The sequence below is a fragment of the Daphnia pulex genome, chromosome 3 (genome assembly GCF_021134715.1).
Source record: "Daphnia pulex isolate KAP4 chromosome 3, ASM2113471v1".
NCBI classification, from domain to species: Eukaryota; Metazoa; Arthropoda; class Branchiopoda; order Diplostraca; family Daphniidae; genus Daphnia; species Daphnia pulex.
Window position 1 is genome coordinate 9,599,230 of NC_060019.1, and position 27,504 is coordinate 9,626,733.

Consider the following 27,504-nt stretch of genomic DNA (forward strand, 5'->3'; position numbering starts at 1 on the left):
AATAGGCTGATGAAAGCCCAATGTGTTAGAAAAGCAAAAGCCTGATGGATCATCAACCAGGACCAGGATGATTTCGCCTGTCATTAAAAAAGGTAGGCCAACCGAATTCATCTAGTCTCGTTGTAATTCGATTCGAGCGCCTAATAGGGTCTTTGCATGAAATTTCGATTTGTTTTTAACATACTTTATGAGAATCAGTTTTTCACGCTGATTCTCATGGTATTTTTTATTATTTTTTTTAATCAATCGAAGTGTGTGTTTTTCTAGTTCAAAGTTCGAATAAGCGCCTCCCATTTCAAAACGGGGTCTCAGCCATTTTTGATGGGCGGTGCTTAATTTGTGATGAATTTGTAGACGACGCTCACCAAAATCACCCTTTTCGTATTTCGCCTTAAGGCCCTAAGGGCGAAAGAGGGTTGTATTCAGCCGTAGGCAGTACGAAAAGGGTGTGTTTTCTTCTTCTTCCTCGTCGTTTTCATTTACGACTTACCTGATTTTCTTTGCTGCACGAACTGGCGCATTCCACTGGCTCTTTTCTTTCATTTTTATTCTTTCGTCTCTTTTGCCTTTTGGTTCTTGCGTTTGTTTGATAGTGAATGTTGAAGAGAGAAATGCCACACAATACCATATTGGGTCTAGTTTCTAGCCTCTTTTTTTATTTTATTTATTCGTCTTTATTATTTTTCACCTTTTACACCTTTCATCTTTTTGAAAACAACCTTTTTGACTGTGGGATATGCATTACAAATGGGTAGAGTTAACTTAGAACATTTTTTGTTGGGGATTGAAAAATATGAATAGCCACAAAACAAAAAGGAGGAGGAAAGAATTTCACGTGACTGTATAGGAGATTTATCATACGTTGAGGTCTGGAAATTCAATCAACAGACACAGACATGACACAGAAAGGTTCTAACATCCCTCGTCCGTGGAATCATTGTCCGATTGAGGTTCGAAATTGAACATTGGCGACATTGCCATCGAATTTGCTTCAAATTTCCTAGCTTTTTTCCGGGGGAGAACCATCAGCCGCAGGGTATTTGTCAGTAACAGGTGCCGAGATATAAATATCGCAAGACCATTCAAATTTTTTCTTTTCAAGGGTAGTTGCTATTTTGCGTGAAATGTTGACACAGCTGCCATGAAACCATACTTTGCAACTTACGCATAGTATAGCAAATTCTTCTCCGAGAAAATTTCCACAAGTGTTCAGTCCACACAATTCTTCGTAGTACATTGCATGCTCTACTTCCTGTAAATTTGAAATTTCAATATTTATTCAGGAATATTACTTTACTAACATAAAAAGTGAATGGAATACCTTTCGACGTTCCTGTGTGTTGGAGATCCGTTTTGAGTTATCAATCATGTTTCGTCCTACAGGTGGTAATGTGTTCCGCTCCTCTACACCTTAAATTCATACAATCAAAATATGATTACATGTGAATTGCCCATTATGTAAATTTTATTTATAGTAAACTCACCATTGACCATCGATAAAATGTATGCGTTTACTGCTGGTCGTGGTGCGCATAGCGTCACGTTTTCTCGGATTGCGTTAAGCAAATCCTCACATTTTACAATGGTCTCGTATTTCAAAGACTTATTGAACTTGGAGTCTTGGACCCCAAACAATGACAGTAAATATACAAGCTGTCTTTGGGTATTCCTCGCGCAAAAAGTTCTGAAATAAAAGCATCCTAGATACGGCTGAAAAGAAGAAAAACAACATTTTATGTCTACGTGGTACATTGTGTCTATAGCGAAACGTGAAATAAAAAGAATTCCCCCAGCTAAAAAGAAATTTGGTATGTTTGAAGGAAGGACGGGTGTCACATCATCAATGGAGACCAAAGAAGGGAGTTGGCTCGGTTAATGTTGGAAGAAGAAGCTTCAGTTACGTTTCACTTGTAGTTTCTTTCAGTTTTTTTGCGATTTTTTTTTAATTGGGTACTTATTTAGTGTCAATCACAAAATCTCCCTGTGACAGGAGATGTTTTGTGGGGAAACAGTTAAGGAGGCTGGTTGAGATATAACAATCAAAATTGTGTCCCCAGGCTTGTAGCGCACAATAGCGATGTCTGTTATACGGGAGATTGCGTAACTCGGTTCCGGTGTTCCTGGTACTTTAATAGTTATGGAGCTGATCGCCGCAGTCGCTGTCGCTTTAGCACTGAAATTACCAACAAATTCCATGTCAGTTGGGAAACCAGGACGGCTTCTTTTTCCAAAAGGTCCATCATTACTGTAACAAAAAAAAAATTGTTAATAAAAGATAGATAGATATTGATCGATATCTTATAGATATGTTTCACTTACTTTTCGGCTTGTTCGATTGAATCTCTAAGATCTTGGAATACATCGTTTGAATCTGCAAAACTAGCACCCAAAACTAGATTTTCTTGCGCATAAAAAAAACTAATGTGCGGCTGTCCCTATCCGGTTCTTCATCAAGCATTTCCATATTCTTGTTTTCAACTACTAGTTTCGTAACTACTGCTCCTTTTTGTTACCGCAACATCATAAAGACGTTTCGCTATTGGAAAAAAAGGGATTTGTCGACCGCAAATATTACAAATTGGACCAGGGACAATAGGTAACGGATTGTTCAGAATCGGTGATGGAAATTGTAGAATTATCAGTAAGCCAACTGATTGAGAAATTTGCCTAATGGAATGGAAAGGAATTACGCGGTTAGGGAAAAAAACAGAAAGGGCTGGAATACTTTGAATAATTACCATACGACATTTTTCAGACATTGCACCGGGATATCAACTTCTAGTTTGTTTTGGCGGAAGTCCATCAGCCAATTATGTATTGTCTTCCAAATATTTTCGCAGATCAAGCATATCTCTTTCGGGTTGTTTTTTAACTGATCGCACTTAAACGCCATGTTTCCTAAACATTGGAATTGCTTAATCTCTGCTACGTCTTGACAACTATCAAGATCGTCATTTAACAAAGATAAGTCGTCTCCAGAGGGTAAGCGACCTTGTGTAAAACCGAAAATTAATATTTGGAAAATTCATAGAAAAGTGAATAAAACATAATATTTATATTTTAAACTTGCGGCGGCAGAGCTATTTTATTGATTCCACTTCTTCGCTTTGTAAATAATCAAGAAATTTGCATTGTACGTCATCGTAGTCTTCTGTTAAGTTTTCGTTTGAGACGCTTGTAATTTAACTTAACTTTACTTTACTTATATCAAATCAAATTTGATCATTTTTAAACTTTTTAAATTTCGCGCCACCAGGTGGTGCAACCTTGGATTTTGTCGCGCTTGGTCTTAAAAAATAGTTTATCCATATGACAACATGTTCTGATGGATAAATCAGCCAAACAACGCATTTCAATGTACTTAAAAACATTTTAATGATTATACGGTCAAGCGGACTTTTAAAAAATTCAAACCTTCGCGCCAGGCGAACGCGCCATTTTTTTTCAAAATCCTTCGAGGAAAGTTTTTTTTTATAGTTATGAATCGAAAAAGCCTAGTGGCGATCAAATCCGTGAGATGGTCGCCACAGGTTTTGGTCGTTTCATATGGAATCACCCTCCTGCAAGCAAAAGTAATATCAAAATTGTCCAAATTTCGCATTATCTCTTACTTTCTTACCGCCTAGGTCAAATTATTGGCTTCGCCTTCCATCTCCGAGGGACCATTAGTAGACTAGGTTCCGGTTTAAAAGTAATTATCTGAAGTTTCGTGCGAATCTTTATTTTTATGTTATTTTATTAACGAACTGTTGGATAATAAAATAATCCCGATCCTCTCAGTCGATGTCAAGGGCGGGTGAGAAAACCGCTAAAGTTAATCGTTTTTGAGTTTTTGATTGAGGGGAAGGGGGTCGATTTTTAATAATTTATATCGATATCTTAAGAATTGCCAATTAGAAAATTAGTGTCGTCTGCTTTTCTTTTGTTTATAGTTTCGAAAGAAAATTACAAAATTGTGGTCGTCGTGTCAACTCTTGTCGCGTCTATGGAATCGCTTAATACACAAGTCCTTTTACAGATGCCGTTTAGCAGGTAAATAAAACTAAGAATGCAAATATAATTATTATGAGAGCTTAAGTACAAGAGTTAAACCTGTCCCAAATTTGTGAAATCTTAGTTTCTGGTTATGTATCATCATGTAGGTAAGCCCCAGTCCCCTGTCGATGCACGGCACTACGGCACTTTGTTTGCAATGTAACCTTCTATTTGGTGCACATTTGAGGCCTGGGCCAACCACCATAACAACACAATATGCAAGATTTCCTTGGGCTGATATTGACTTGCCATCAGCAATCTCACTTATCTCACTATCATTGCAAGGGTAATGGTTTTCGTAACTTTTATTAACCTGCAACCTACTGGATATTTCAATGATGCATGACTTTCAAAAATGCAGTGTATAAAATGAACACCTTACATTTTTCTGTTTGTTAACAATTAGGGTTTACCCACTGTCTCATTTAAAATTTTTCTTTGTTTGTTGTTTCTGTCAATATTTTTCGTAACCCATTTTTTTTTCTTTCTATTTAAATGAACAGGTGTATTTTCACGACAATGTCTCCTATCCTGCCTGGAGGAGTCTTCAAATTTTCTGCGGTTGGAGCACTTATGGATGCCTGACGTATTTCCCAGGCTTAAAAGGTAGGAACAATTAATAATCTCTACTTTTTCTTTTTGACTTTTTGTTGGCATTGATTGTAAATCGAGGAAATGTAGTACGGAGTACGATTTTCCCCGAGCTAGACGGTTGACCGGATCTCTTGCCGATTAATTTATACAAATTAAAATACGACAGGATATTGTATTTCATTATACGGTGTACACGGAACTAGATTGAGCAAAAGCTCATGAGTCACCGATGCCAAAACCTTCCGAATCAGTGATAACATCTCTTTGCGGGACTGTAGGGTCAGTTACCGGACGTCGACGAACCGGTACTCTGTTAAAATCACGGTGATGATGTCGCCAGAACGTACGGGATTCTCTTTGTTGGTCCGCAGCTTCGCCAGCGTTACGATTTACATATTCATTCGTCATCCACAAGGCCTCGTTATTTGCGGCGTCATAATTCTCCTGGACTGAAAGTAAATGAAATTATGTAACAGCACTAATAAAACAATAAAGAACATATGGCTATAAAAAGGAACAAATACGTTGCAGCAAAATTATTGAAAAGTTGACAATAATAGATAGAATTACCTAAAGAATGGGCCAGGTAGACAGCGGACAATAAGACGATTAGCAGTGTTAGGCGAGTCATGCTAAAAAGCTAGATTTTACTTCAGGTCACCTTCGTCAGTCACCGTTGGCTTTCAGACTGTCATCGCAAAGGCATGGAGATCGATGTATTTATTGGCTGATCTGTCATCTGTGTATCCTGAAATTAACCAACACACTCCCCCTCTTTCCTCTTGATTGTGCAATATGTGTTGCATGACAAATGAAATCATTTTGAATTTTACTGCATCTCAGCGGAAGTGGTGTGAATTTTTTTATGTGATTCAGAAAGTGCATAGATTTCACGTGACCGCAAGCTATATAACGCAACAACGTGCTTATTTCTCGTAACCGTTTTATCTCACCCCGCAAAGGGGAAATCTAATCTAGGCTCTGTATAGTTATGAAGACAAAATAATTATCTTAAAATGATTGAATGTGTTTGTGTAAGCTGTCTAATATGAGGTGGTTCTCTGTCTCATTTTCAAATGACATCTTTTCACGAAACGTTTTATTGACAAGAAATAAAGAATTTTTTAAGCCTCGACTAAAATGTATTTCAGATACAATCTGCAGGATAGTGTGGGTTTAATTTAGTCACGTTGCGTGAAAGATTGATCGGAAAACGATGAAGAAGATTATCTCTCACATAGACTAACCGAACAATTTGAACTTATATTTTCTGGGGGGCTGCTGTACGTAAATGTGTTGTGGTACGGCAGGAACAACTACGTATTGTTGTGGAAAAAATTGACGTTCGTCTTCCTGAGTAACAGGAACATTTACGACTTGTTGCGGAACGGCTCCCGTTACAACTTGCTGTGGAACAACTTGAGGTACCTGAGTAACAACTTCCGGTACTGCTTGTTGTTGAACAACTTGAGGTACGACTTGTACTTGTTATTGAACAACTTCCGGTACTACTTGTTGTTGAACAACTTGAGGTACGACTTGTTGTTGAAAAACAAGTTTAGGGCAAAGTTGGTTGTAACGATTGCAACGATCCTGCCATTTACTTAATAACAGAACAATAAACTGTTATGTAAACTGCATATAATAATTTCTAATTAAAAATTAGATCCCTACCGGCACTTGTAATGTTGAAAAGTGGGGACACAGAACTGCTGAACGCGAGTACATCTTTCAGAATATTTCATACATTTTTTGCCGCTTGGACGAAATCAAAATCGTGAATCTCTTTTTTGGTTTGCTGCCAAGTAAATTAGAATAAGAATGTGAAGAATTAAGTTTATTTTCAAATTTTACCTGATACCGAAGCATAATATAACAGACAGATTGACAAACAGCTGAGCATCAAAAGTGCTAAGCGACCCATCTTAGGTTTAGGCTATAAAAGGACTAATCGAAATTCTCCAGTCCACTTCAATGTGGGATTGCCGTCGATATGGTCCCTCTTAGGGTACAATTATATGCATTTGAACTGCTCCAATTGCATCCTTCTAATTATAATCAGCTAGTGTTTTATGTGGTTGCGAACGGACATCAAACCTCAAACGTCGTTTAACACAAGCCAAGATTCAAATGAACGATAAAACCACACGTGAAAGGAAATAGATAGGGTTAATTACGTAACCGCACAGACTAGCCTATAATATAGATAGCCTAAAGCAACAAAGTGGTTTCATATACTGATTAATTATCCCCGACAAAAAAATCTCGATTAAGTATCTTGCGAAGACGGCAATTATTTAAAAAAAATCTCGATAATTGTATTCAAATAATTAAATGTCTGAATGTGTTAGGTTGTAATATCTGTGATCTAGATAATATTTGTGTCTCATTTTCATGACACTTTTTATTGAAGATTAAACACGTTTTCTCAGAGCGCCAACTAAATGTATTTCAAATACGCATACTACAGGCTATCATGGGTATGTTTAGTCACGTTGGACGTGAATAATTGATTCGCGTAAGAAGAAGCCACACAAATTAACCGAACAATTTGAACTTAATTTTTTGGGGGGCAGGTCGTTGGACTATAATTTGTTGAGGGACGACTTGCTGAGGAACAGCGACAACTTGTTGAGGGACGACCTGCTGAGGTACAGCGACGACTTGAGGTTGAGGAACAACGACGACTTGTTGAGGAGGAGCAGCAACGACTTGTACCAATTTAGGGCAGAGTTGATTGTAACGATTGCAACGATCATTCCATTCACTAATATAATAACAAAAAAACATGAAATCGTTTATGTGCCTCTTATCATAACAATTTCTAAAAGTAATAGTGCAAGTCTATTTTCCTACCTGCAACTGACATGTTTAAAAATTGGGACACAGTACTGTTGAACGCGAGTACATTTTTCAGAATATTCCATACATTTTTTGCCGCTTGGGCGAAGCCAAAATCGTGAGTCTCTTTCTTGGTTTGCTGCAATAAGTAAAGTAGAAAAAAGAATTTTAAGTGAAGAATAAAGTTTCTCTTTTTTTTTTTTTACAATTTACCTGATACCGAAGCATAACTCAGACAAATTGACAAAAAGAGCATCAACAGTGCTGTACGACCCATCTTAGATTTTGGCTGTGAGTAGTCGTCGAAATTAGTTCTCAGTCCTGGTCAAAGTGAGACTGTCGTCGGTAGAGCCATATCATTTATAGGCCTTTGAGTGGCTTCAAGTACTTTGGGTTTTTTTTTCTAATTTTAATCATCATAGTATTTTGTGCGGTCGTAAAAGGAAATCAAACCTCAAACGTCCTTTAACACGAGCAGCATCAATTTAGATGAACGACCGTTTGGGCGTTTGGCAACCACACATGAAAGGAAATGGAAATGGGAAATTTCGATAGAAAATCTCAAAGTTATCACGGAATGTGGTTTCCTATCAACTCGTCATCGTGTGGCTTAGAACAAATTTCTTAATTCTGTACGTACACGAAAATAATTATTTATCGATCCAACTATGCCGCGCTCTCCGCTAGATGAACTATATTGGGGCCAAACATCTTTGACAATTTTTTTGACTTTTTAATACTATTTGATTTAGGCTCTCGGTTGCAGGTTAACATACGTTCGACTCGACGTAGTGCGACATGATCTCGAGAGTGGGTGAGCGTCTTCGTTTGAAGAAAAAGTCTTCATCGAAAGGTTACTCTGATTTCGCTTCGCCCACCGCGAGTGAATTTGGCGACATCATCAAAACTGTTTTCAGGTTTGCGATCTCATCAATTAGATAGTAATTAGAAGCGGAAGTATATAATTTTTTTATTTTAGATGGAAAGGAAGCATATACAGTCACATATGGAAGGAGTTTTTGATTTACATTACATTTTACATCTCTATAACTCTTTTGGCTGATTTTGGGCTGACGGACAACTCGAGGGAGTAAGATTTCGTAATTTATTCATAATGTTTGAGAAATCATTACAAGGAATTATTGACACATTGCAGTCATTTTGAAGATGTAGCCGCTTACTGTTCAAGTTTCGTCTCGTCTCTGCAAATTGTCTTGTTGCTCGGCTTTTTCACTTCAACCGCTATGCAGGTATTTAACATCTACATTTTATGCGTTGATTAACATGTCAGCCGTAGGAGAATAATTTTGTTCTTCTATGTGCATTTTATAGCGCTGGTTTTCCATCGTGCAAGTAATGCCAGGTAACTTATATACTTACATAACTTATTATAAATATACTTATAAAATATACAGTCATACTTTATTAAACTTATATAACATGCAAGGTACCAGCAAAGTGACAGCTTACTTTGTACATTCACTAAAGGAAAACCAACCTGAGGTAATAAGTCATTGCATGATTTTGGTACCCGCGCCAAAGTTGAAAATTCAAATGTGGATATTTTAAAGGGAATGCAAATTGTGCAACAATACGCCAGATGGATTGTACTAAGTTGGACACTGGTGTTCCGCATGATTTGTCCAGGGCTAAAAGAAGCTTATCCTGACTTAATGTGTCTTCAAAACGAAGGTGTATTTAATAGAGTAAAAACAAATGAAACAAGAGAAGATTTATAATTATATTCCATTCCATCCACAGGTTTGTTGCTGGAACATGAACGACTAGAACTGGAAATGGAACAGAATGCCAAGAGTCAATCGCTTGTCGTCATCAACTGGAATTTAGCCTTGCTTCGGGTGTGCGCCAGACGGAACATGTTTTACGTTCCAGCCGACTACACCCGAAATCTTGATTGTTTAATGCTATTCAAGAAAAACTGTAATAACGCCATCAAATTCGCCACCAAAAACATACCTTCGGCTCTCATTCAGGTGAATTTCCTCCACAGCAAGATAATTGATTGAAACGAATAGGAACGTCAATTTTCCAGGTCGTCACTTTGGCTGTTTATTCATACGGTTTGGCATCTTTAATGGCCCGTACACCGACAGCAAGAGCGGACGATGGAACATGGAAAGGGAAACCCGTGTTTACCGTTATTGGCTATATCCCCATCACCAACGTGGTCAAAGTAAATTGCAAACACAAGTTCTTGGGATTACATAATGTTAACTAATTTTCAATGAATGCAGTTCTTCCTGTTTTATTCGTGGCTCAAGTTCGGGCGTATGGCCAGCCATCCTTTCGGTGATGATGAGGATGATATCGACGTCATACGGTTGATGTATTCCCATATTGAGGTAATATTTCGATACTATCTTTTGAATCATGTGTTGATGCATGTTTTCGGCATTCAAGGATGCTGTTCGATTACAATCGCTCTACGTCGACACTTCTCCCATCGAAAAAGTGGCAATGACTTCAATCAGTAACCCCTCTCATCTCTGGATAGTAAGTATCGCGTTCAAAATTGTGCGGGAAATCAATACGCGTTGTATTAATGAGCAATGTTTCTCTAGGATCACGCGAAAATAAGAGAAAAGTCCGAAAAGCGTACAGTTTCAAGCAATATTCCCGTTCAGGAAAGCGAGTTATAACTGACGACAAGTGTTGAAATACAATGTTCAAAACTCGTTTACTGACTAAAATATTTATCCACCGTTTCATTTTCAACTTGTCCTTACTGTTTCTTGTTTGTGAAAATATCTCTCGTAACCCATTTTTTATTTGACCAACAGCATCCCGTTTGATTGGAGAAATATGTCGATTACGGATCTCTTCTTCCCCTTTCCTTAAATTCCTCATGTGAGTCTAGGACGCCGGATGCCCTTTTTTCTATCTCTCCTCATGGATTCAACTATTCCGCGGAGACCTTGTGGATGCCTGGCCATATTTCCCAGGCTTAAAGGTAGGGCAAATTTATCCCTATTATTCTTTCCTTTTTTACTGTTTGGTGGCGTTGAAATTATTTATCGTGGCGATTGACTGGAATTGTTTTCTCTTGCCGTTTATGTTTAATCAGTTATGGTTTATTAAATAACTCATTTGTAGAACGACTGCAGAACTGCGGTTAAAAAAATCAAATTCAAAAATATTTGAACTTTAATAACTTCAAGCGATGGGCAACTAGAACATTGTATGATCAAGAGGGACACCGCCACACCAGCACCTCCTCCGTCAAATCAAAATCGATCCACATTTACAATAATACTTCAAATCAACCCTGCGCAAAAGGACGACTGGGGTTGACATTCAGGAAGAAATTTCCTCTGGCTCTGATTATAAGAAAATGGTCATCAAGTAAAATCACATTTAAAAAAAGAGAAAGTTGAAGAAGCTGCACTCACGAGGTGGAAACGGGAAGTCCCATTGGAGTTTGGAAATTATTGGCGCAAGCTCCACTATTAAATTCGGCATAAGAATTACACTGGGTGGAAGTAAAGGGTATGGCACTGTTGACGGACTCGATGAAATATTCCACGACTCGTCGATGATTACAAGAAACTGCATTTCCACACAAGCGATTGAATTATTGTTTACTAAGCAAGCAAAACACCGGGGACTATATGAAATTTAACCTCTTCCTAAAGCAGCAGCAATATTTCCTATGGTTCCATTTGTCGTTAGGTCGACTGGGCCGCATCCCTACCGAGAATTCCAAATGTCATTAGAAAGAAGCTGGAACATGAACAGAAGATGGTCTCATACCGGCTGAATCGATCCGCCGTTAGGCCAGAAATCTGCATGCCCAAGAGAGAACGGAAATCCTAGGCTCTTTTGGAATAAAAGGCCAGCGTTAGTGTGGATAATGTCTACAAACTCAGCGTCTGTACTGTCGATAATTTCATCCCTATTGGCTTTCTCGAAACACGGGAATGCCGGGTCAAATCCTTTAAAATCCAAAGTACATCTTACAAAATCATCAAGCACCTCTCCGAATTCAAACGAATGAAACCTGTTATTCTGGGCATGATGTCGGTGGTAGTCAGCCCTGCTCGGCCAACAACGTGAGCTCCCAAACTGAAGCCCAACAAGTGAAATTTGAGACGGTCAGCTCCCTGAGAAATCAAGAAATTGACTAAATTCCCAGTGAGCTCTCCTACAGGCTGGACATTCGCCACTGATTTAGGATAAGCGGGTGGCAAAGCCAAAAATTGCCAATCGACAGAAATAAAATTACAGTCTTCCCTCTGGAGAAAACCTGAGAGAGCGAGTAACAGTGTTCAACTCATGGTCGATATCGAAACTGAAGCAAATGAAAATACGTACTGTCACGCATTCGAAGACTTAAAATATTTTGACCATTATCTGTCCAACCGTGAGCGTAGATTATGGTAGGGTTGGTTGGTTCGTAGTTGGAAACACCCAGGAGAATTGGATTGCCGACAATCAATGGTTGAAACACAATTGGATTGCGTCTTGTCCAGAGGAGGAAATGAGTTTTAAACGCTGCAAACGGATCGGCCAAGGCTTGCGGACAGAGCTCAGCATCTATAATTTCAAAGAAAAAGTTTCACTTGATTGTGCAGCCCCATTTCTCAGTCAATGGAGAATATACACAACCAATAGTTTGTCCGTACGGAAATTTTAATTAAATACTTACTAACGACAACACCAGTAAGAATCGAACAAGAAACTAGAAACCAGAGGATGGACGACGACGTCATCTTTCAAGTCACTGAAGTAAGACTGAATAAGAATTTTGGGATTTTTTTAAAATTTCATGTCATCTATGGTTCAGTTCATTACCTATCGATAATTAACTTAAAATTTCCCTTGAAGTAAACCTTAATTAAATTCCAATCAGCCACGGTAAGTGTCATTTTCCACGAACTAATTTGTCCGCAGTTATCTAGCTCAAAGCAAGAAAATGATTTTTTAAGGGCAAGTTCCGTTAATTGGGTAGATTCGGGGAATCAAGTGATTCATCTACTTGTACTTGGGTAATATTTCTAGAATTTCCCACCTTCGTTAGCTACATTTAACACACCCAATCTCGATTATAGCCATCACTACCGAGCAGCAGCAGCCCATTGTTTATTGAATGTGTTCCCATAAACGCAAGGCCAACGTTCGAAAGAAAACTTGCAACATACTCCATATTCCCAAAGGTGATGGCAAATTCTTTTCTTTATAGGAGAAATGGCCAAGGCATTTAAGTTGCCTCAGTTTGATTTTATAACGTGAGGCATACGTGTGTATTTCACCTTTTGCCATAGCGTTAGCCTCTCTCCTCCAGATCAATGCGCGACACCCACTGCTCTGCTGGATCCGCCGTCAAGTTTGGTCAAAATATGAAAACGTTGTTGAGGTACGGAGATTGAAATTGACAAGATTTAGTGTTGTGCCATTTGGCACCGTTTAATATTCTTCTCAACTTGTCGATGCAGATGGAAGGGGAGCACTTATCGATTGATTTGGAAAGAATTCCTCATCTATACGACGGTTTACCTGACGATTTCGGTTGTGTACGATTTCGTACTAGATGATGTTAGCAAAAAGTATCAGCTATTATCAATCGTGATTGTAGTTTTATGCTCATTAAGTGCTGTGGTTTATTTCTAGAGGTTTCGAAGACATTGCCGTGTACTGTTCAACATACACGTCTGCACTGCCCATCATTCTGCTATTGGGTTTCTTCACCTCAACTTCCATGCAGGTTTTTAATCACTCTAATTTAGTTTCATAAGGCTTCAGTTAATTTATATACTTTTCCGAGTTATCGTAGCGCTGGTTTTCATTGGTCACTTCAATGCCTGTATGTATTAAATATTAAATATTAATATATTAATAAAAAATAAAAAATAATAATAATAAAAAATATTAGGGAACGACCAAAGTCATAGCCAATTTTGTCATGTCGATCAAAGAAAATCAGCCGGAAGTAAGTGCTGGTCGACAACATTTCCCTTTTTTATGTTTGATGAATTAATTGATTTACGGATTAAAAGGGCCATCAAATAGTGCAGCAATACACCCGTTGGATCCTCTTAGGCTGGGCACTTACTTTTCGACTCATCTGCAAGCCTTTGAAAAGAGTATTCCCCAATTTGACATCCCTTCAAAACGCCGGTATTTATTTGATCCACCTTTATTAGCTTCTCTCATTTCTTTATTTATTTCTGTAGGATTGCTGCAACCACACGAGACGTTGCTGCTGGAAAGAGAGCCGGCCTCCAATCACCCTTTAGTGGTCATACATTGGAATCTCGCTTTATTGAAACTGTGTAACCGCAAGGGTATTTTCATGGACATTTCCGATTATGGCCGAAATCAGGATCTCCTGATGGGTTTCAAGAAAGGCTGTGGAGACACCATCAAATTTGCGTCCAAAAACATCCCATTTGCGTTAATTCAGGTTATTATTTATACTGTCCACCAAGGAAAGAAGGAAAGCTTTTAAATTGGTAAATTTTTCTTAGGCTGTTACGATTACCGTTTATTCATTCGGGTTAGCGTCGCTGATGGCACGTCAATTAACTGAAAAGCACACCCCGACTTCGTTCATCATTAAATATTTCCCTGTCCTCAACACGTTTCAAGTACATTTACATTTCATTTGTTAATTGCTATAATTCTTAATTAATATTTGAATATTTTGACGCACATTAGTACTTTCTCTACTACTTGTGGTTGAAATTCGGTCGATTGGCGGCGTATCCTTTTGGAGACGACGAGAACGATATTGATATTAAAAGGATTTTCCAAGCCCACATAGAGGTAAACACATTCAGTCGAATGGTTGTGTCTGTCTACTCGATAAAAATTAACATTTTGTATTGTTAACTACATACAGGACGCAGTGCGATGGCTATCTCTTTATTCATCACCAGGTTTGACCGATCAATTGGTGTCGATGTCCCTCCACAGTTCTTCGCACGAATGGATGGTAACTATTTATTTTGAATTGGGTATATTGTCGAGCAGCGTATAATCGTAGCGCATCATATCTTATCAAAAAGAATTTAGCATGCCCCAAAGGACAAGAAAGCCTGATAAGTGAACCATTGGCAAATGACAGCAATCAAGATAGTGCTATCATGTAATTTCAAAATATAATTTCTTTTATTCGTTTTAGATAAATGCATAGCATTGTAAACCAGTAACAAATTATCATTTACAAAATAAATAATACAAAAAATTATGTAAATATTACGTAATTTATAGAAATTTAACAAATTGGCATCGTAGGATCTACTGTCGTCTTTTTCGTGGGTTTTGGTCTGGTACAAAACCAGTGCAAAAGAAAATACTGTCCTTTATTACAGACATTATTAAATTGGTTTAGAAATGGAGAGTGCAAAGGAGATGGGAGAAACGAAGGCCAAGTCTATATTTGAATTAGATTCAGATGAAGAATCTCAGAATAATGAGGGTGATAGTGGTCTAGCTGTCTCTCTTGAAGCAAGTCCCAGCCATACCAACAACCAAGATGTCAGTGAAGAAGCAGTGCAAGTTGACTTTGATTCACACGAGATCATTCAATCATCGCCAGAAAATGTGCAGTCTTCTGAAGGGAAGGATGATCCTGTGAGCACCAAATCAAGTTTAAGTGCGTTTCAGAAAGCCAGAATAGAAAGAAATCGTCAAAAAGCCCTCTTGCTCCGACAGGCAAGACTGCAGGCTCATCCATATAAAAAGTAAGCCATTTTCCTGTTGACAGACACTTTTTATTTACCAGTGATAAATATTTTTAAAGTTAGAAATTGTTTTCAAATTTTATCTGACCAGCTTTTTATTATTACAATTTTAGTGGCAATGCTGGCGAGGAACATTCAGTAATCAGGGTTCAGAATTCAAGACTTATTGATTCAGGTGGTGGTTTCCTCATTGATGAGAAGGATCTTGAAGAAGAGCAATCAAAAGAGGTATTTATTTGGATAAGATATAACATGTACACAAATTATCTGAACTTATTTTTACTTAACAGGTTGTGATCTCTGAAATCCCTGCTCCAATCATTTTACCCGACCGTCCTCATTGTGATGAATGCGAGCAACCTCTCCACGACTCCTTACTGTACCGATCTTTTTCGTGTCCTGTTTGCGACACATGCAAGTAAGCATATTTTGCCATGATCCTTCAATTCAATTCAATTGTATGAATGTAATTTTTAAATCTTTTTTTCAGGGATGTAAACGATGATAAATACTCTCTAATTACACGAACAGATGCGCGTCAGGAGTATCTTTTAAAAGACTGTGATTTAGATTTACGCGAACCAATTTTACGTTTTATCTTGCGCAAAAACCCGCTAAATCCTAGATGGGGAGATATGAAGCTCTACTTGAGATTGCAGGCTAGTCACTTTCTCACTTTCTTTCTTTTAAACCATTTGTGAATTTTTTTTTTAATCTTTGATGTTTTTAAAACGTAGGTTGAAAAAAGAGCACTGGAGTTGTGGGAGACGCTTGAGAAAATAGAAGAAGAAAAGGAACTTCGTGAAACCAAGCGAGAAAAAAGTAAAACGAAAAAGTTCAACCAACAAGTTAAAAGTAATGCAGGAATATTTTCTTTTACTGATAAAAAAGCAAACTTATGTGTCATAATGTTCATAACCAGATTTACGAATGGCGGTACGGAGTAGCGTGTACAAAAAAGTAACAGCCAGCCATCAACATGTCTTCGGCGACGAAAAGTTTGATGCGGAAAAAGACATCTACTACCGCAAGTGTAGCACGTGCTCTTTTCAACAAGAATACGAAAAAATGTAATTTTCTCATTTACAGTTTTATTCAGCCACCCATCCTCAGCATTTTCTCAGCTGTTGGCCACATACTCATTCGAAATTCTTCATGTTAATTTAAATGATATTGCAAATATAGGTTTGGTATTGCCAAGAGCTTCGCTAGTCTAATCAACATACACTTTAAAAAAAATGTCATAAATTGGCACCGATGGGAGATTTCTCGGTTATAAGGTAGTTGAATTGTAAAATAAGGCAGCCTACAAATATCACATAGACAATTCTTGAGTGATTACAGATCCGAATTCCAATCGTACAATTTCTGTAGCAATATCAATATCCTGCAAAGAAATAGTAATATTTTTACTAAATGCAAAAAAGAAAAAAATGTAAAAACTTTTCAATACTTTTTCCGTATTGGTATCGACGAGTTTTAAAGAGTAAACATTCCTGCCGTTTACGCTAGAGTTAAACTCGACACGAGCCATAAGAATTTTCCAGTGAGCGCAATAAGTCAAAGTTTCGAAGGCTTCAATTGCCTTTTCGGTCCACTCGACACCCCTACACACACAAATAATTTTAATGTATTTGAAATATTTTAATGTTACTCAATTTACCCTTTGGGTTCAATGTAAGCCATGCTACATTGAATAGCTTGGAACTGGATGGATAAGAAGTCTGGGCGCAAACTGGCAACGAAGCAATGCTTTTGCTTGATTGTGTCTCCAAAATCAACCAGATTCACCGACAGGATACTTTCGTCTTCTTCGCTTTCATCATCTGGTTCAATGGAAACTACTTTGGCACGATACCAGCAGTTATCATCAGGTATTAGAGTAGCAACCAAATCGCCAATTTCGTACTAAAAATAGACAAACATTAAGTTTAGTTGTTTACACTTGGCAGTGAACCATTGACTAAATATCTGTATACCTTTTGTACAGCGTACTGCAGCCGATTGTCTTCATTTGAATAAAACTCTGTCAAATCATCAATGAGACAATCCAATTCCTTGGAGAGTGTTCCACCTTTTTGGACGAAGAATTTGGACGGGCTTTCTACGACACTTACCATCACTTCACAGAATCTGAAAATTCAACAATTAAAAGTAAGTGGATATAGCCATGATATTAGGTCTATTTACCCATCAAAGCTGGTTGGTTCCAGTTTCTCATAGTCAATCATTTTCTCCATCTGCTGATAAGTTCAATGTCAGGTTGTTAGGTTCACATTCACATAATTAAAAGTAAAATGTTCGTACTTGGGGTTTGGTTTTCATGGGATTCGGTACGCAATTAACTATCGAATTGTTGCCGATTTCCGTTTCTGACCGCACTTCTTCTGCGGCCATTTCTTTCAAACATTCTCTGACATTTTCGATCTGATGATAGGTTCCTCTCACAAGCAAGCTCTTTGGTTTTTCCTGGATGCCATCGATGTAGATTCTTGTTTTTGATAAGGCTGCAATTTCTCGCAATTTTTTGCTTTCTTCCGATGTCAGGCGGGCGATGGTTTTCTATTAATAAATAGATTTCATCAATTGCTAGAAAATGTCAGACAGAAAAGTTCTCAACAGACAATAACAGATTACCTCAGAAACAAATATTTCAGAGGTTTCCAACTGCCCGTATTCTTCAACACATTTTAGAAGTTGCAGTTTAGCTAACTGTACTCCTTCTTTGCTACCCCTAATCACACCCAACCTGCAAGGGCCACCTATTTGATTTGATAAATTAGACTGATACTATGAAGATATATTAGTATTTGCTTTGAAATGCTCACCTGGGTCAATGAAAGATATGGAAGTGCAGGTTTCTTCTTCTATGTGTTTAATATTTTTACCTCCCCTTCCGATGAGGTATGCAACTGTGTCCCTTGGAACCTCAACATGTATTGACACTTTGATATTTTCTTCATCAGTTACAGCAAAGAAATTCTGTGAAACGAAACCAATGTTAGAACATGTGGACGCAATTTTATTTGCTAAGGCAAACTGTTTTCTACAATCGCTATTTTTTAACGGGTAAAATAACGGATTAAATTGCTAGTGTGTAATTACAGTTTTCATGTAGTGATACACCAATGTCCCTGTCACTCCAGCAGTGACAGTAGCGAACAAGGTTTTCAGACCTGGTAACGAGTCGTAACTCATTTCCTTTCGCTTAATTTGATTCCAGATGCTCCTGCTCGTACTCGCTACTCAATTTAATCTGAAAAAAAAGACAGCAGACGAAACCTAACGTAAACAAAGATTAATTCCATCGGCATTGCCAGATCTCTTAATGTAGCAGCTTCTAAAAAAATTATTTATTTTTGTATTTTTCGAAGGAATCGTCATTCGTCAATCGTCATCATTAATTGTTCAGTTTAGCGCAATGAAAAGAGCAGATCAACCGATAAGCCAAGGACGATAAAAATCAAGAAAATGTTTTATGACAGTTTGAAACCTTGAAAGAAAAAATGTCTCGTGCGAGTGCCCAGCGGCTTGAGAAGGTGTATATATAGAATATAGGTACACCACACTAGCCAGCAGGTGAAAAAGCTTGTCCATATAAAATAATTATGCCTTGAGGGCCCAGCCTTCGGGCAATAGTCTCTGGTCTGGAACATTTTTCACGTAAACTTTTATGACTTTCAGGCGTGGTATTTTGAGTTTCATCCAAGGGAAACCTTGACACGTTTGTCTGAATGAAAGAAACAAATTTCACCAACTCTTTCGAAAAATAATCAAGATCCGAATAAGAGCGAAGGAATATGAAACAATCTCAATATCCGCTGCATTATGCAAGTACATCACATAAGATCCGGGCATGAATATGACGACCAATCGGAAATAGAAAGGCGGTGCTGTACGAGCGTGAAGGCGAGGCGGATTTCCCGACGAGTTTGGGCAAACTAAAAGTTGCAGAACCGAAACTGTAATGCTGTGAGGAAAAAAAAGAAACGTAACCAATGCGGCTTGCTTGTTAAGAGCTTGGAAGTTCTCTTCAGTTAGGTCCCAGGCAGTCAACACTGTGCATCGCTTTTGGCGAAACCTCCTCGAACAAAATGTTTGACGACATATCTCCCAGTAATTCGGGAAGAGCTAGTGGCTTTGGCGAAAGCTTCAAAATATTGTTTAGGTAAGTAATAAGTGAGTCATCAAGGTTTATAGGTGTGATTGTGCTGTAAATAGTGGATGTATAGCTGTGTATCACCGGATTGCGATGAGATGTTTCTAAATGCAGCTAGGCATTCCAAGACATTTGCATCACCAGACAGTCATGCAACCACCTACGCTCACTATTCGCCCTTAAGGCTTCATCCATCGCGAAAAATTCGTGATTCCGTACAAGTCTCGTTTTTGGACATGCAATTTTGTTGGAGTTTTTTTTTTAACAAACAAAAAAGGTGTATCGTAGGGTCCGCATTAATTGACTGTACACTTTTTGTGGAAATCGACGAACCCTATGTTTTTCATCCGTGAAATATAAATATAAGACCCAACCCAGAAAAAGCTCAGCGTGACTCCCTTTTTTCCTCGTTCTCAACATTGTCCCTTATTCATCGAATTGGAATTCCACCAAGAGTTCGATTCAAAAGAGAAAAAATCCGGACAAATAATTGAAATATTTTATCAACTCTTGTTTTTTTCCTTGTCTTTTCTCTGCTGGTGCTCTGTCAAACCAGTATAATGAGACGACGAAAACAATGTCATCGTTCGGTCACTGATTTATCGTTTATTACTCACGGTCTGTAATTCAATTCATTTAGATGGAAAAACAGCGTTTATCGTCTACTCTGGGAGCCGTTTTTGATCTACGTGGTTTCCTACATCACTCTGTCACTTATCTACGATTATGTGCTGAGCGATAGTGCAAGAATGTAAGTGCACAAATACCTAGTTATTATAATGTGTATCTATCGGGACTGAACGATTTTTAAATGTGTCTTTTTTGGAATTCCAGTGATTTTGAAGCTATAGCAGCCTACTGTTCGAAATACACTTCTTCACTTCCCATCGTGTTGTTGCTGGGATTCTTCACGTCGACTTCTATGCAGGTATGCGCATATAAGAAAAGAATTTCACTTTTTGCGGTTCCTCGAGCTTATAACTTTCATCCGTTGTACTGTAATTCTTCTAGAGATGGTTTGCCGTGTTTAATACCTTACCGTAAGTACATTAGTTCATTGCCGTAAGTACATTGCCATAAGTTATTTAATAAATTAATTAATTAATCATGAAAAGTTATTTAACCAAGTTATTGAACAATATTGAACATAGAGGAACGGCAAAAGTTATTGCCATATTCGTTCTTGCGCTTAAGGAGAACGCTGCGGAGGTAAGGGCATCAACGGCAATTAAATATTTTGATGTGGAAATGTTACGAGACATTTTTGGGAAATTTCAACAGGGAGCTCAGATGATTCAACAGTATTCTAGATGGATTTTACTGAGTTGGACGTTTACTTTCCGTTTGATTTGTCAGCCCCTGAAAAAACTTTATCCCGATTTGCAATCATTGCAGAATGCTGGTAAGTTATGAACATTTATGGAATGAATGAATTTCCTTCAACTAATTTGTTTCGCTAGGTCTTTTACTTGAGCACGAACGGCTGCAGTTGGAGCAAGTGCAGTCGCATCACGCTAGCGAGAGCGACCATTACCTTTCGCTAGCCGTGCTGGACTGGAACCTCTCGATTCTGAAGCGATGCAACCGGCAGGGACTTTTCATGATTCCGGCCGACTGTAATCGACAAGTGGACGCGTTGATGGCCTTCAAAAAAAGTTGTTGCAACACTCTCAAGTTCTCTTCGAAGAATATCCCCGTGGCTCTCATTCAGGTATAGGGACAACATCAAATGTCAGTGACCGATTAACACGCAATAATAATGTCATATTTTTTCAAGGTGGTGACAATTACCGTCTACTCAATCGGTCTTGCGTCGCTGATGGCCAGAAATTTAGCCGACAAGAATCACGCCACCTCTTTTATCACGGGCTACTTCCCGATGCTCAACACCTTTCAGGTACGAGTCATTTCACCAAATATTTGCATCGTTATATTGTTATTCTAATTTTTTAACTGTGGGTTGACGACACACCGTGACGGGCAGTATTTTCTTTACCTTTCCTGGCTGAGATTTGGAGCGATGGCCTCCAATCCATTTGGAGAGGACGACGACGATATTGACATAACGAAACTACTCCAGTCTCACATAGAGGTATGACGACATTAAAATGACTAGGCAGTTTATAGAGAGTGTTTTAATTGTTCTAAAACGCGTTTTAAAATGTGTTTTAACGTCATAGGATGCCGAGAGATTGCAAGCGCTGTACATTTCTAGTCCGGCAGATGAGCTTGTGACGAAATCGATTGAAAATCCAGCAAAGAAATGGCCGGTAATAAATGTGCATGAAATTTAGATAGCTATAAGAACCCGAGTCCCATATAATTTCTTAATGACGTTAATTGCATCATCTAGCGAAATTTCTGTGTATATACTGACGAAGGTGCAGAGCAGGTTGACGGAGCCGACGACGGAATTGGTTTGACGGAAGTATAATGTCTGATAGCAACGCCTTCTAGCCCCAGATAAAGAGTCTCAGCTGTCCCCGCCCCTGTCTTACAGCTTTGTTTATCTACCAGCCTCGCATTAATTTCATTGGCTACAAACAACACCCTGGAAAAAAAGAGCTTGGTGCAAAACTAATGGTGAACGCTTTTTAACTTTCTATGCTTTTTTTTTTAAAATGCATTTTTAATATGCATTTTTTTTTATATGCCGCCTATACTCTAGTTCATATTGTTCCTAAAGATGTTTTCGACTAATATTCTATTTCTTCCTTTGTCGTCTAATTGACATCTAATTTTTTTTTTACAAAAGAAAGATAGGGATGGTATGCTAATTTTTATACTAACAACTGCCATCTGCGCAAATAACTGTTACAAACCATAGCCACTGAAAGTATTATACACTGATCTGATTTACAAAATTTTTTTCGTCCGCAGTTAAAAACGTCGTCAACAACTTTACAGAAACAAATTCATTAGATATGGGATACATTTTTGTTTGTTATTTGGCCGACTTCGCACTTACTCGTTAGGGAGTGCCTCACAAATGTATCGCAATTATCACACCTGAGCATATGGCATCCACTCGCGTCAAACCAACTATTAAATTTAAAAAAATTCCTAAACAACGATGCTGTATCCCAACGTCACTCGATTGCGAAAGAATCTCACATCAATGCCGCGACGTCAGAAATTCTTTTAATGACGCGCAACGACGACATTCTCGAATTGTCGCAAATGGCCCACCGCGCGCGGTTATTGGTTTAAACGACGTCAGAGATTTGAGAGGCGGATACATAATTGTGCACGTAAAACCGTAAGATTTTAATTCTGAAGAATGATTTTTTTAATTAGCGGAATCTTTGATGTCTTGCGTCTTTGATGATAACGAGCGGTTACCAACTATCATGCGCTTCAGAATTTTAATTTCACAGATCGCCCAACGACTGCGTTGAAGAAGCACCGACCGGAATTGTTGGCTCATTAGAAGACGACAAACAAAGTCACGGTTAAAATTTCTGGCAAAGTTTTAAAAAAAAGCGTTTGATTATTTCAGCTCGACCATGTCGCATCCAATCAAGAGTGCACTTCTGTTTGTCAGCATCTTGATGCTTGTGACCGACCATCCGGTGAACGGATTGAAAGAGAACGAAGAAGTCACGGACGATTTCGACACGGGAGCAGCCGACTTTTGGCAGTGGATTCCTGGAGCTGCTGAAGAGAATTCGACCACAGTTTGGCACTTGTCGAAGCACGGAGATCCGCCGCCTTTCGGAATCGATGCAGTGCGACCGCCGATGGAAGACAACGGGGGCGGTTACCTGGAAATTGTGCCGTTTTCTGACTCGCCGGCGCAAATTCTTTCCAATGTTTTCGACCTGCTGCCCTACGCCACTGTCGAGATGACATACTGGAACGTCGTTCCAATCCCTGTACAGGGACGAAACACGGTCCTTATTCTTTACCTTGAATTTCAAAATGTTACCCTGAACGACGAAACCGACATCGAGCCACCACTGAGGACTGTCATGGTTTTCAAGGCACCTACTCCTACTGATCCATCGCCAGGTTGGACTACTGTTACCGTAGACCTTCCCATCACAGAACCATGTCAAGTTCAGGTAAATTATTCTATACTTCAATCGTGACATTTGTTATACAAATGGCAGAAATTTATGAAATTTTATCCTAAATTATTTATTTATTAATGCACATGAATAGCTCCGCATTGATGGCACGAGAACAGACTTGCCCACCACTGGATTGGCTGTTAGCAAGATTACCGTCAAGAACGGTGTGGACGTAAGCACGACGACGTCCACGACCATGTCATCGACAACTACTCGAGCGCAAAGCCCTTCAACAGAGTCAGTTACAACTCCGACAAGATATGCAGTCGACAAATCGACCTCGACAACGTCAACGACAACGCCGACAACGACGTCAACCAGTGCTCCCGGTGCTACTCCTCCCACTTCTACGACGTTAGATTCTTCCACAGTTACTTCTGCCGCCAGCACGGAGGAAAGTACAGTAAGCGACCTGCCCACGGAAACTTTTTCTTCTGACTCTCCTTCTAGCAGCACATCAACTAGCTCGACATCGTCACCCACTTCAACTGTCACCACTTCAATCAGTCCACCCCAAATGACCAGTTCTAGCTTATCCAGCATTACTTCCACTACAACTAATTTGCCTACCAGCTCAAGTCTTAGCTCTTTAATTACCAGCACCAGTACTATAGTTACCACTGCTAGCACCATAGGCATAAATATCACTACTACCACCATAGACCTACCTACCGCTACTAGTAGCACCCCCAAACTAACAACAACCAGCTCCACGACTACGAGCTCTGCTTTTTCCACCAGACCCACGACATCCGCTAGTATGTCATCCACCGATTTTACCGATCCGCCAACTTTAACTCCGCCGTCTGGCATGACGACAAACCAATTGCGGGATGTTTTAATTGGCGTCGGAGTTGCTATTCTTCTCTTTTTCTTATTTTGCTTGCTGTTCACTATTTGCTATCGACGTCACAGACGTCGCGCCTATCTCATCGAGAATAGGCAATTGGAAAATGGAATCATTCGGTCACTGGAGTTAACGGATCAATTCCCTTATACTATTCACAAAAATGAGTCCGATAGCTCTTCGATTTCATCGACAACCGCCTCCGATTGTCCTCTCGCTCCAAAACCTCCTGGTCAAACTTCTGTCAAAGATTTGCTTCCGAATTTCTTACGTTCTCTAAGTAGCACTTCCTCCAAAATAACCAAATTGACATAACTGTTGTTTTATTCACAAACTATCTATAACGTATTTACTGTATCACTTTCTAGTCTCTTGATGTTTGTACAAATATATTTAGCGACATTGCTGAATCACACCGTTTGTAGTTTGAATTTGACACTACTAAAACGCACTTTACCTGCACCACCTTTTATCAAGACGTAGAGAGCGAACAATCATATGGATCCAAATGCTTGAAATCCGAATGGAATTAAACGGTTAATCCGGGATTGATTTCACTGATAATTCACTGATTGCATAATTTTACCAAGTATTTCATGTTAACTGAAACCCACTTGTGTAAACGTTTAATGTCACAAGTTTATGTTTAAAGCATTTCAGGTTGACCTTTAAAGAATGTCCTCAACAATTATCTGTGCCCCCCCCCCCTGTGTTGGATCATATCTCATGAACTTTTTTTTCGGCGGCACTGATTGAAGCCAACAGGTGGTCTCACACGTCGACAGCGTGTGTCGGTTTATTATTTGCTGCCATTGTGTACAATTCCAAAGAGAATAGCTGCCCTTGCTGCAATTGTTTACTACTTAAGAGAGATAATGAAATTTACTGTACACAATTGCGCCTTTAGGTCGTCAAGATAAGTCACGCCTCGTGCGGTCAAATGAAATTACAAACATTTTCTGCATTCCGCTTGTAGAATACCTCGACATAAAATTGCACGTAAGGCTTGTAATTTATTATTCGATTCCGGAAATTAACCAACACCGACAATATTTAATGTAAGAAAAAGGTTAAGGCATCGATAGGCGATGGTTGATAAGACGCTTCAATAACTCATAGTGATAATTCAACAGAACGAAGCTGAAAACCCATTTTATTATTTTAAATGTTATTGATTTAATTATGTTGTCCACCCTCTAGCAGTTAACCGACACGTGCTTCGCAATTAGAATTAGGTATTTTTGTAACCCATCCCTTTTAAAGTTTCAATCCAGCAACGGATACTGGTACTTCCGAACCCTGCCTTCTTTAGCGCTTTAGTTTTCTTTTTGTTTGTTCTTTTCAAGGTATTCTTGCACCAAATTTTGTAAAAAGAAAAAGCAGACCCTTCCTATTTGATTGCGGGTTTTTTTTACAGTTAGTTGCTCGGTCGGGGATGTAACAGACTGGTGTAAAATGCTTCAGTTATTGCGTAAATGGACGTTAACATTCCTGGTTGTAACAAACCAAAATCTTTCCATTTTTATTTAATTTTATTGCACGTCGGCACAACTTGATAGTTCATTTGACGGATGTGAAGTCCAACCTGTCTAACGATAAAAAAAAAAGTAAATATTTTGCATCTGCGTTGTTTCCTTTTTGCGATTTTAATGGATGCTTAAGAGAAGTCGGCTGGCCAACGGGCTCATTAGAAGACGGCCAACAACATCACGGTTGACGTTTCCCTTCTGTTTCAAAAAGTGTTTAAATCCCACTCCAACTCGGCCATGTCTCAATTATACAAGTGCGTGCGGCTAATGTTTATTATTGGAGTTCGATTTCTTGTGTTTGGTGACGTTAATGGACTCGAAGAAAACGAGGAAGTGATTGACGATTTCGATACGGGCACGGCAACCTATTGGCAATTGCCAAACAACAGTTCGGCGACAATTTGGCAGTTGTCGATGCACGGAGAACTGCTTCCTCCCGGAATCGATATTTTGCGACCGCCAAGCGTAGAAGGCGACGGTTTTCTCGAAGTTTTCCCGCTATCCGACACTGTGGCTCAAATTTATTCCAATGTCTTTGATTTGTTGCCTGGTGCCACTGTCGAGTTGACGTACTGGAATTCCGACAGTACTTATACTTTCCGACACACAGTTTTGCTAGTCTACAACGAGTTTAGGCAAATCGATGATGAAACGGGTACCGAACCACCGCTCAAATCAGTGCTAGTTTACAGTGCACCATTATTAACTGATCAATTTCTCGGCTGGAGAACAGATTTGATTGACCTTAAAATCACGGAACCGTCAAAAATTCAGGTAAAACTCTTGGCTTAATATTCTAGCCGTGTGAGGAGTAAAACTGTTCCATCAACAAATTATAGTTAACGCTTAAAGCTGCTTTATTGATCGCGCTTTTCTTGAATAATGTTTATAGATTCGTATCGATGGCTCCATTTTGAAAACTAACGAAAGTGGATTAGCTGTTACTAAGATTGTCATCAAGAACGGTGTGGAGATGAGCACAACGAGCAGCCCTTCTTCGACAATGCTGAGCAGTAGCAGCACTCCAACGGAAGCTTCAAGGTAAGTCAACTAGTATGTTATTGCACCGAAAAGTGTACACACAGTGTTCAAATGAAGAATTTGTCTATGATTGGACCCAACGTCTTTGTGCGACAAAGTTGTCTTAATCGAAATTGACGGAAATTTTGTCACATTTTCAGCACTATCGGTAGCACACTGAGCCATTCCACTAGCACGGAATCGACTTCTTCTAGCAGCATACCCTCTAGTTCGTCCACATCATCCACCGTTATCCCCACCACAATTTCCAGCTCAACAACGTCTTCCACTATATTATCGACTTTGAGCGTTTCGTCTTCGAGTTTACCTCCTACCTTTTACAGTTCAAATCCATCTTTAGAACTCTCCACTACTACAACCATTTCTTCCAGCCCGAGCACTAGTTTAGCCACCGATTCTACCTATCCATCATCTCTACTTCCGCCGTCTGGCATGACGTCAAACCAATTGCGGCAGGATGTTTTAATTGGCGTCGGTGTTGCTATTCTTTTGATTTTATTAATTTCCTTGCTTGTCGTCTTTTGCTATAAGCGGTACCGGCGTCGCGCCTATCTCATCGAGAGTAGGCAACTTGAAAACGGGATTATTCAACAGGTTAAACAACTAGATGATTATCCTATTCTTCCTTACAAAACTGACTATGATAGCCCTTCGAATTCTTCAACAAATTGAACCCAGACTT

General features: G+C 39.0%; 9 protein-coding genes and 1 long non-coding RNA gene across 18 annotated transcripts; 5 read left to right on the top strand and 5 right to left on the bottom strand.

Annotated features, from left to right (window-relative positions):
- Positions 1-676: 676 nt before the first annotated feature.
- LOC124190654 (PHD finger protein ALFIN-LIKE 1-like) lies at positions 677-1,611 on the bottom strand. Its single transcript, XM_046583462.1, has 3 exons — positions 1,485-1,611; positions 1,322-1,410; positions 677-1,252 (listed from the first exon to the last, which is right to left on the bottom strand). The coding sequence occupies exons 1-3, from the start codon at positions 1,492-1,494 to the stop codon at positions 1,001-1,003; spliced, it is 351 nt and encodes a 116-aa protein (XP_046439418.1). The 5' UTR covers positions 1,495-1,611; the 3' UTR covers positions 677-1,000.
- Positions 1,612-3,929: 2,318 nt separating this feature from the next.
- LOC124190648 (bestrophin homolog 5-like) lies at positions 3,930-10,166 on the top strand. Of its 2 annotated transcripts, XM_046583448.1 has the most exons (14): positions 3,930-4,032; positions 4,143-4,321; positions 4,539-4,641; positions 8,223-8,387; positions 8,450-8,560; positions 8,627-8,720; positions 8,803-8,833; positions 8,918-8,973; positions 9,042-9,162; positions 9,232-9,464; positions 9,524-9,664; positions 9,726-9,833; positions 9,892-9,984; positions 10,053-10,166. In XM_046583448.1, the coding sequence occupies exons 4-14, from the start codon at positions 8,269-8,271 to the stop codon at positions 10,128-10,130; spliced, it is 1,185 nt and encodes a 394-aa protein (XP_046439404.1). In that variant the 5' UTR covers positions 3,930-4,032; positions 4,143-4,321; positions 4,539-4,641; positions 8,223-8,268; the 3' UTR covers positions 10,131-10,166. The 2 variants fall into 2 exon arrangements, with proteins under 2 accessions (XP_046439404.1, XP_046439403.1); XM_046583447.1 differs by lacking the exons at positions 3,930-4,032; positions 4,143-4,321; positions 4,539-4,641 and having other exon boundaries at positions 7,839-8,387.
- LOC124190657 lies at positions 5,659-6,640 on the bottom strand. Its single transcript, XR_006873023.1, has 3 exons — positions 6,484-6,640; positions 6,304-6,427; positions 5,659-6,232 (listed from the first exon to the last, which is right to left on the bottom strand). It is a non-coding gene; the product is annotated as an uncharacterized LOC124190657 (long non-coding RNA).
- Positions 7,058-7,834, bottom strand: LOC124190653. 4 transcript variants are annotated; one of them, XM_046583461.1, is made up of 4 exons: positions 7,684-7,834; positions 7,486-7,612; positions 7,291-7,396; positions 7,058-7,254 (listed from the first exon to the last, which is right to left on the bottom strand). In XM_046583461.1, exons 1-4 carry the CDS (start codon positions 7,745-7,747, stop codon positions 7,168-7,170), a joined length of 384 nt encoding a protein of 127 aa, XP_046439417.1. In that variant the 5' UTR covers positions 7,748-7,834; the 3' UTR covers positions 7,058-7,167. The 4 variants fall into 4 exon arrangements, with proteins under 4 accessions (XP_046439417.1, XP_046439416.1, XP_046439413.1 ...); XM_046583460.1 differs by having other exon boundaries at positions 7,058-7,236; positions 7,273-7,396; XM_046583457.1 differs by having other exon boundaries at positions 7,058-7,396.
- A 940-nt stretch (positions 10,167-11,106) lies between the features above and the next one.
- LOC124190323 (inactive pancreatic lipase-related protein 1-like) lies at positions 11,107-12,200 on the bottom strand. Its single transcript, XM_046582948.1, has 5 exons — positions 12,137-12,200; positions 11,803-12,024; positions 11,489-11,734; positions 11,242-11,423; positions 11,107-11,178 (listed from the first exon to the last, which is right to left on the bottom strand). Exons 1-5 carry the CDS (start codon positions 12,198-12,200, stop codon positions 11,107-11,109), a joined length of 786 nt encoding a protein of 261 aa, XP_046438904.1.
- A 561-nt stretch (positions 12,201-12,761) lies between these two features.
- Positions 12,762-16,375, top strand: LOC124190656 (bestrophin-1-like). The gene is made up of 17 exons (XM_046583468.1): positions 12,762-12,844; positions 12,924-13,034; positions 13,099-13,192; positions 13,262-13,291; positions 13,361-13,417; positions 13,485-13,605; positions 13,662-13,891; positions 13,956-14,075; positions 14,146-14,253; positions 14,330-14,422; positions 14,496-14,575; positions 14,832-15,173; positions 15,287-15,401; positions 15,464-15,591; positions 15,664-15,832; positions 15,911-16,028; positions 16,096-16,375. Exons 1-17 carry the CDS (start codon positions 12,777-12,779, stop codon positions 16,245-16,247), a joined length of 2,136 nt encoding a protein of 711 aa, XP_046439424.1. The 5' UTR covers positions 12,762-12,776; the 3' UTR covers positions 16,248-16,375.
- LOC124190646 (tudor and KH domain-containing protein homolog) lies at positions 16,245-18,452 on the bottom strand. Of its 2 annotated transcripts, none has more exons than XM_046583446.1 (9): positions 18,279-18,452; positions 18,002-18,155; positions 17,811-17,935; positions 17,481-17,735; positions 17,364-17,413; positions 17,153-17,306; positions 16,837-17,081; positions 16,627-16,780; positions 16,245-16,560 (listed from the first exon to the last, which is right to left on the bottom strand). In XM_046583446.1, exons 1-9 carry the CDS (start codon positions 18,369-18,371, stop codon positions 16,489-16,491), a joined length of 1,302 nt encoding a protein of 433 aa, XP_046439402.1. In that variant the 5' UTR covers positions 18,372-18,452; the 3' UTR covers positions 16,245-16,488. The 2 variants fall into 2 exon arrangements, with proteins under 2 accessions (XP_046439402.1, XP_046439401.1); XM_046583445.1 differs by having other exon boundaries at positions 17,364-17,416.
- Positions 18,453-18,866: 414 nt separating this feature from the next.
- LOC124190649 (bestrophin-3-like) lies at positions 18,867-22,196 on the top strand. 3 transcript variants are annotated; one of them, XM_046583451.1, is made up of 11 exons: positions 18,867-19,341; positions 19,973-20,083; positions 20,167-20,260; positions 20,344-20,372; positions 20,484-20,541; positions 20,614-20,734; positions 20,793-21,043; positions 21,110-21,229; positions 21,317-21,424; positions 21,513-21,602; positions 21,714-22,196. In XM_046583451.1, exons 1-11 carry the CDS (start codon positions 19,268-19,270, stop codon positions 21,753-21,755), a joined length of 1,098 nt encoding a protein of 365 aa, XP_046439407.1. In that variant the 5' UTR covers positions 18,867-19,267; the 3' UTR covers positions 21,756-22,196. The 3 variants fall into 3 exon arrangements, with proteins under 3 accessions (XP_046439407.1, XP_046439406.1, XP_046439408.1); XM_046583450.1 differs by having other exon boundaries at positions 19,184-19,341; positions 21,686-22,196; XM_046583452.1 differs by having other exon boundaries at positions 19,184-19,341; positions 21,720-22,196.
- A 145-nt stretch (positions 22,197-22,341) lies between these two features.
- LOC124190644 (mucin-5AC-like) lies at positions 22,342-24,667 on the top strand. 2 transcript variants are annotated; one of them, XM_046583443.1, is made up of 3 exons: positions 22,342-22,783; positions 22,877-23,396; positions 23,497-24,667. In XM_046583443.1, exons 2-3 carry the CDS (start codon positions 22,884-22,886, stop codon positions 24,565-24,567), a joined length of 1,584 nt encoding a protein of 527 aa, XP_046439399.1. In that variant the 5' UTR covers positions 22,342-22,783; positions 22,877-22,883; the 3' UTR covers positions 24,568-24,667. The 2 variants fall into 2 exon arrangements, with proteins under 2 accessions (XP_046439399.1, XP_046439398.1); XM_046583442.1 differs by having other exon boundaries at positions 22,342-23,396.
- Positions 24,668-24,792: 125 nt separating this feature from the next.
- On the top strand, positions 24,793-27,494 carry LOC124190324 (P cell-type agglutination protein map4-like). The gene is made up of 3 exons (XM_046582949.1): positions 24,793-26,555; positions 26,674-26,822; positions 26,963-27,494. Exons 1-3 carry the CDS (start codon positions 26,019-26,021, stop codon positions 27,492-27,494), a joined length of 1,218 nt encoding a protein of 405 aa, XP_046438905.1. The 5' UTR covers positions 24,793-26,018.
- The last annotated feature ends 10 nt before the right edge of the window (positions 27,495-27,504 follow it).

Excerpts from the sequence above, each read along its gene's own strand:
- LOC124190654 (XM_046583462.1), bottom strand. Across the intron at positions 1,253-1,321 it reads ACACACAGGAACGTCGAAAG|GAAGTAGAGCATGCAATGTA; the intron begins GTATTCCATTCA and ends TCAAATTTACAG.
- LOC124190653 (XM_046583457.1), bottom strand. The coding sequence starts at position 7,747 with ATGGGTCGTACAGCACTGTTGATGCTCTTTTTGTCAATTTGTCTGAGT. Across the intron at positions 7,613-7,683 it reads GAGTTATGCTTCGGTATCAG|CAGCAAACCAAGAAAGAGAC; the intron begins GTAAATTGTAAA and ends CTTTACTTATTG. Across the intron at positions 7,397-7,485 it reads TTTAAACATGTCAGTTGCAG|TGAATGGAATGATCGTTGCA; the intron begins GTAGGAAAATAG and ends TTATTATATTAG.
- LOC124190648 (XM_046583448.1), top strand. The coding sequence starts at position 8,269 with ATGATCTCGAGAGTGGGTGAGCGTCTTCGTTTGAAGAAAAAGTCTTCA. Across the intron at positions 8,561-8,626 it reads CTGACGGACAACTCGAGGGA|TCATTTTGAAGATGTAGCCG; the intron begins GTAAGATTTCGT and ends GACACATTGCAG. Across the intron at positions 9,665-9,725 it reads CCATCACCAACGTGGTCAAA|TTCTTCCTGTTTTATTCGTG; the intron begins GTAAATTGCAAA and ends CAATGAATGCAG.
- LOC124190323 (XM_046582948.1), bottom strand. The coding sequence starts at position 12,200 with ATGACGTCGTCGTCCATCCTCTGGTTTCTAGTTTCTTGTTCGATTCTT. Across the intron at positions 11,735-11,802 it reads AAGTCTTCGAATGCGTGACA|GTTTTCTCCAGAGGGAAGAC; the intron begins GTACGTATTTTC and ends TCGCTCTCTCAG. Across the intron at positions 11,179-11,241 it reads ACGGCGGATCGATTCAGCCG|GGATGCGGCCCAGTCGACCT; the intron begins GTATGAGACCAT and ends AATTCTCGGTAG.
- LOC124190656 (XM_046583468.1), top strand. The coding sequence starts at position 12,777 with ATGCGCGACACCCACTGCTCTGCTGGATCCGCCGTCAAGTTTGGTCAA. Across the intron at positions 13,292-13,360 it reads CATTGGTCACTTCAATGCCT|GGAACGACCAAAGTCATAGC; the intron begins GTATGTATTAAA and ends AAAAAATATTAG. Across the intron at positions 14,423-14,495 it reads GTTCTTCGCACGAATGGATG|AATTTAGCATGCCCCAAAGG; the intron begins GTAACTATTTAT and ends CTTATCAAAAAG.
- LOC124190646 (XM_046583445.1), bottom strand. The coding sequence starts at position 18,371 with ATGAGTTACGACTCGTTACCAGGTCTGAAAACCTTGTTCGCTACTGTC. Across the intron at positions 17,417-17,480 it reads CCATGAAAACCAAACCCCAA|CAGATGGAGAAAATGATTGA; the intron begins GTACGAACATTT and ends TGAACTTATCAG. Across the intron at positions 17,307-17,363 it reads GAACCAACCAGCTTTGATGG|ATTCTGTGAAGTGATGGTAA; the intron begins GTAAATAGACCT and ends TTGAATTTTCAG.
- LOC124190649 (XM_046583450.1), top strand. The coding sequence starts at position 19,268 with ATGTTTGACGACATATCTCCCAGTAATTCGGGAAGAGCTAGTGGCTTT. Across the intron at positions 20,735-20,792 it reads GCAATCATTGCAGAATGCTG|GTCTTTTACTTGAGCACGAA; the intron begins GTAAGTTATGAA and ends TTGTTTCGCTAG. Across the intron at positions 21,603-21,685 it reads ATCCAGCAAAGAAATGGCCG|CGAAATTTCTGTGTATATAC; the intron begins GTAATAAATGTG and ends TGCATCATCTAG.
- LOC124190644 (XM_046583442.1), top strand. The coding sequence starts at position 22,839 with ATGTCGCATCCAATCAAGAGTGCACTTCTGTTTGTCAGCATCTTGATG. Across the intron at positions 23,397-23,496 it reads CAGAACCATGTCAAGTTCAG|CTCCGCATTGATGGCACGAG; the intron begins GTAAATTATTCT and ends GCACATGAATAG.
- LOC124190324 (XM_046582949.1), top strand. The coding sequence starts at position 26,019 with ATGTCTCAATTATACAAGTGCGTGCGGCTAATGTTTATTATTGGAGTT. Across the intron at positions 26,556-26,673 it reads CGGAACCGTCAAAAATTCAG|ATTCGTATCGATGGCTCCAT; the intron begins GTAAAACTCTTG and ends TAATGTTTATAG. Across the intron at positions 26,823-26,962 it reads ACTCCAACGGAAGCTTCAAG|CACTATCGGTAGCACACTGA; the intron begins GTAAGTCAACTA and ends TCACATTTTCAG.